This window comes from Penaeus vannamei, chromosome 35 (assembly GCF_042767895.1).
Source record: "Penaeus vannamei isolate JL-2024 chromosome 35, ASM4276789v1, whole genome shotgun sequence".
NCBI classification, from domain to species: Eukaryota; Metazoa; Arthropoda; class Malacostraca; order Decapoda; family Penaeidae; genus Penaeus; species Penaeus vannamei.
Window position 1 is genome coordinate 27,462,879 of NC_091583.1, and position 5,000 is coordinate 27,467,878.

The 5,000-nt window shown below is 35.2% G+C and overlaps 2 protein-coding genes across 2 annotated transcripts in view; one reads left to right on the forward strand and one right to left on the reverse strand.

Moving 5' to 3' along the window:
* The window catches only part of LOC113827540 (uncharacterized), a 340,991-nt gene that overhangs the window by 293,301 nt on the left and 42,690 nt on the right, over positions 1 to 5,000 (reverse strand). The window lies entirely within an intron of this gene.
* Positions 1 to 5,000, forward strand: part of LOC113807926 (protein vestigial) — a 43,534-nt gene that overhangs the window by 26,737 nt on the left and 11,797 nt on the right. Inside the window, exon 4 of the mRNA XM_070113918.1 lies at positions 4,408 to 4,565. Coding sequence (XP_069970019.1) covers positions 4,408 to 4,565 — 158 coding nt within the window. The remainder of the gene's footprint in view (positions 1 to 4,407; positions 4,566 to 5,000) is intronic.

Consider the following 5,000-nt stretch of genomic DNA (forward strand, 5'->3'; position numbering starts at 1 on the left):
TTCTTATCTTTTGCTCTGCTTTTTTTCTTCTTTATCTTTCTATATATTTTACCATATTTTCTCTTCCTCTTTTCTTTCCATTTTTCTCTCTTTTCTTCTTTTTCCCTCTTAGACTTACCTCCTCCTTACCTATTTCTACTTATGTCCTACTAACAGTCAGCAGATTCCCATAACACATCTTAACCATTCACTACTCACTAACTACTTACATTCAAAGTAAAACCTTCCCTCTCCCATTCACTGTTCACTAAATCATCTACTTATATTTAAAGTAAAACCTGCCCTATTCCATCCACTATTCACTAAACCATCTACTTACATTCAAAGTAAAACCTTCCCTCTCCCATTCACTAAACCATCTACTTACATTTAAAGTAATACTTTCTCTCCCCCTCCCCTATTTCCCCTATTCACCAAACCACTTACATTCAAAGTAAAAGCTTCTCTCCCCAATTCACTATTCTCTAAACCATCTACTTACATTCAAAGTAAACCCCTCTCTCCCCTCCCCCATTCACTATTCACTAACCACCTACTTACATTAAAGGTAAAACCTTCCCTCTCCCATTCACTAACCCATCTACTTACATTCGAAATAAAACCTTCCCTTCAGTAAACCATCTACTTACTTTCAAAGTAAAATCTCTACTTACCTCACCCTCCCCCATTCATTCACTAACCACCTACTTACATTAAAAGCAAAACCTTCCCTCTCCCATTCACTAACCCATCTACTTACATTGAAAATAAAACCTTCCCTTCAGTAAACCATCTACTTACTTTCAAAGTAAAATCTCTACTTACCTCACCCTCCCCCATTCACTATTCACTAACCACCTACTTACATTAAAAGTAAAACCTTCCCTCTCCCATTCACTAACCCATATACTTACATTCGAAATAAAACCTTCCCTTCAGTAAACCATCTACTTACTTTCAAAGTAAAATCTCTACTTACCTCACCCTTCGTCAGGCAGGTCATCCTCCACCTCATCCTCAAGGTAAGTCCTTAATAGGTCATCATGACGTCACACGTTGGTTCATAACCCGTCTTGACCTTTGAGTTACCTTGGCCCCCTTTTTTAGCAAGAATAAGGATGTTATAGAATACGTAAACAGGATAACTATTATTATTTCTCGGATCAACAGAATTGCGTCATTCGTTAACATAACTGGATATTTTTTTTTTTTTTTTTTTTTTTTGATGATGATGATTGCAGTCAAGAAGAGTTCCGTCTTGTGATGTCAGGGGGTGGGAGGGGGTGGGAGGGGGTGGGAGGGGGGGGGAGATATACAGCTATATGGATAGATTGATAGATTATGAATATACAAATAGAAATGGTAGTAGTAGGGAAGAAGGCGAAGAAGAAGTAAAGGAAAAAGAATAAGAAGAGAGACATCTCTCTCTCTCTCTCTCTCTCTCTCTCTCTCTCTCTCTCTCTCTCTCTCTATATATATATATATATATATATATATATATATATATATATATATATATATGTATATATATATATACATATATATATGTATATATATATATATATATATATATATATATATATATATATATATATATATATATATATATAGAGAGAGAGAGAGAGAGAGAGAGAGAGAGAGAGAGAGCGAGCGAGAGAGAAAGATAGATTGATAGATAGATAGATAAATAGATAGAGAGAGAAAGATATATTGATAGATAGATAGATAAATAGATAGAGAGAGAGAAAATGGTAGATAGATAGATAGATAAATAAACAGATAGAAATAGAGAAAAATAGATAGATAGATAGATAGATAAATAGATAGAGAGAGAGAGATAGATAGATAGAGAGAGGGAGAGATAATAATGATACAGACGACGCCACCAACGCCCACCTGATATAACGACCCATGAAATATGGACCCGGGCCGCCCAACCCCAGTCAATCTTCTTCAATCGCAGAGTTGACAGCGGCGATTAATTCCAACCCCGAGGAGAACCTTTTGCCATAAAGCGTCTTCGTGAAGTTTCGGGTCTTTTGTAGTTACGGTATAAATGTCAATGTTTTTTTTTTTTTTTTTTTTTTTTTTTTTTTTTTTTTTTTTTTTGGTGTGTGGGGGTGGATGTGGGGTGGGGTGGGGTGTGTGTGAGGTGGTGGTTTGGGATGAGGTTTTCTTAAGGTCTGTCATTTGTAAGGTTTGGGATTTTTGAAGGATTGTGAAGGTCGATCTTTTTTTTAAGGGTTAAGGGATATAGGTTCTGAGATTTTTTGTTTTGTTTTGATACATATATATTTTCTTTATTAGGGATTGATAAGTATTTTAAAGGGGTAAGGGGTATAAGATTTGTTTTTGTTTTTATTTTTGTTTTTTTAAGGTCCGAGTTCTAAGATTTTAAGGTCTGCGATTTTCTAAGTTCTCTGATTTATTCTTCAGATCCAAAATTTAATTCTAAGTTCTGAGATTTTTTTGTTGAGATTTTTTACGTTTTAAGACTCCAAAGTTTTAAGATTTCCAAGTTCCAAAATGCCTAAATTTTAAGATTTCAGTCTAATAAATAAATAGATAAATAAATAAACTAAATAAATAAATAAATAAATAAATAAACAAATAAAATAGAAAAATAAAAATAATCAAAACCAAAAACAAAAACAACAACTTCACAACACCCAACCATCACCAAAAAAAAAAAAAAAAAAAAAAAAAAAAAAGAGAGAGAGAGAGAAAGACAAAACCGAAAAGAAGAACAAGAGATAAAGATGATAAATGAGAGATAGTCGTATGTTTAAAATAGTGTTTTGCGAAAGGAATGTGATGCGCTATTAACTGGGTCCTGTGGCCGCTCCGCCCGTCCCGTGAGAGACAAGGATACCCGCGATGAAAAATATTTATGAGCAGAGGCCAATCGTAACGAGAGATCGTAGTCGGGTATCGGGGGTTTTGCTTTGTTTATTTGGTCTTCGTTTGTTTTGTTTTCTTGTTTGTCTTCTTGGTTTTGGTTTTGTTTTTCTTGATTTTCTTTTTGTTTTGTTTTTTTTTCTTGATCTTTCTTTTGTTTTGTTTTCTTGATCTTTCTTTTGTTTTTTCTTTATCTTTCTTTTTATTTTTTTTTCTTTTTCTTTTTTTTCTTGATATTCTCTCTGTTTTCTTGACCTTTCTTTCGTTTTGTTTTCTTGATCGTCTTTCTTTTGTCTTGTTTTGTTTTGTTGGTTTTAATCCTGTTCCTTTTTTCATGTCCTCTTCTTCGTCTTTTTTTCTTTTCATTTCTTTCTGCTATTTCTGTTTCATTTTTATTGGAGTTTTTTTTTCTTTTTCTTTTTCATCTTCATCTTCTTACTCCCTCGTCTTCTTATTCTCCTCCTTTTTCATTTTCTTCTCTTTCTCTACTTCTCCATCCCTATCTCTATTCCCATCTCCATCTCAATCTCCTTAACCTTCTCATTTTCCTCCATCTTTTTCCCTCTTCTTATTGTCCTTCTCCTTCTGATTCTTTCTTCTCCTCCCTTTCTCCTTCTGCTTCCTTATATGTAACCAGTTAGTATGCAAATTTCAGCTTTATTGCAATTAGAAAAATCTTTCTGTACACTCTTTCAAACATTTTCTTTGACTTTTCATGTTCTCCATATTACGTTTTGAAACTACATACATTTTCGAAAACGCTATCTCCTATCACTTTCCTTATCTACGTGATCTTTTTTCTACTATCATTTCGCAATTAATTATCAACGAAAGAATTCTCACATTTAGGAGTTCTACGAAAAGGTCTCATTGCATATTTCGACAAAGCTTTGGGAAGTGGTTCTCTAAAACTTCATTATTCTTTCATTGATTCCCCGAATCGTGTTGACGAATTCGTATGTAAAGAAAGGGGTCTAATTCTTTTTGTTTTCCAGGAGTTATTGTTCACATCCATGAGAAGATTATGCTAGAAAAAATTGCTTTTAGTTTCTATAAGCAAATGGTTTGATATCATGTCTTATCTGGATGATATAGAGATACAAAGAAACAAACTTAAATAAGCCAAAGATATATACATATATATATATAAACACGCACACACACGTGCATCTATCTATCTATGTATCAAGTCACTTGTGTTTGTATTCGTATATACACGTACACCCTACGCGCGCACACACACACACACACACACACACACACACACACACACACACACACACACACACACACACACACACACACACACACACACACACATACACACACACCTATACCTATCTATCTATCAATACAGGTGTGTTTGTATTCGTATATACGCTCACCCCCCCTCCCGCCCCACACACACACACACAACCCTCCCCCCCCACACCCACACACACAACCCCCCCCCACACACACGTACATCCCACACGCACAGCCACCTCCTCCTCGTACCCTCCTCCTCGTAACCAGCTCCTCCTTCCCCAGGTATCCTCACAACTACTCCTCGCTCCTGATGGGTCGTCCTCGGCTGCCGCAGTGTGTCGTGGGCAAAGCTGATCCTTGGAGCGCCGCGCCCCGACTCCACGATGACGTCACACTCGACCCGACGGCGGCTTACACTCATCACTTCTCGTCTATGACAGGTTGGTGGAGTTTTTAAAGGTATTTTAAGGGGTTGTTTTAAAGGGTTTTTAGGTATTTTTAGGATTTGTTTTTTTTATCGTAAGGGATTTTAAGGTTTTAAGGCGTTTTTAAGGGTTGTTTTATTTTTTAAAGGTAATTTTAGGATTTTTAAATTTTCATTTTAAGGGATTGTTTAAGGGTTTTTAAGGTAATTTTAGGATTTTTTAGGGATTGTTTTAAGAGGGTTTTGGTATGTTTTAGGATTTTTGTGTGTGTTTAAAGGGATTGTTTTAAATATTTTAAGGTAATTTTAGGATTGTTTCCTATCTTTTAAGAGATTGTTTTAAGGGATTTTAGGGATTTTGAGGGTAATTTTTAAGGCATTTTTGGGATTATTTGTGTGAATTTTAAGGCGTTCCAGGTATTGTCGGGGTAGTTCTTTTTAATATGATTTT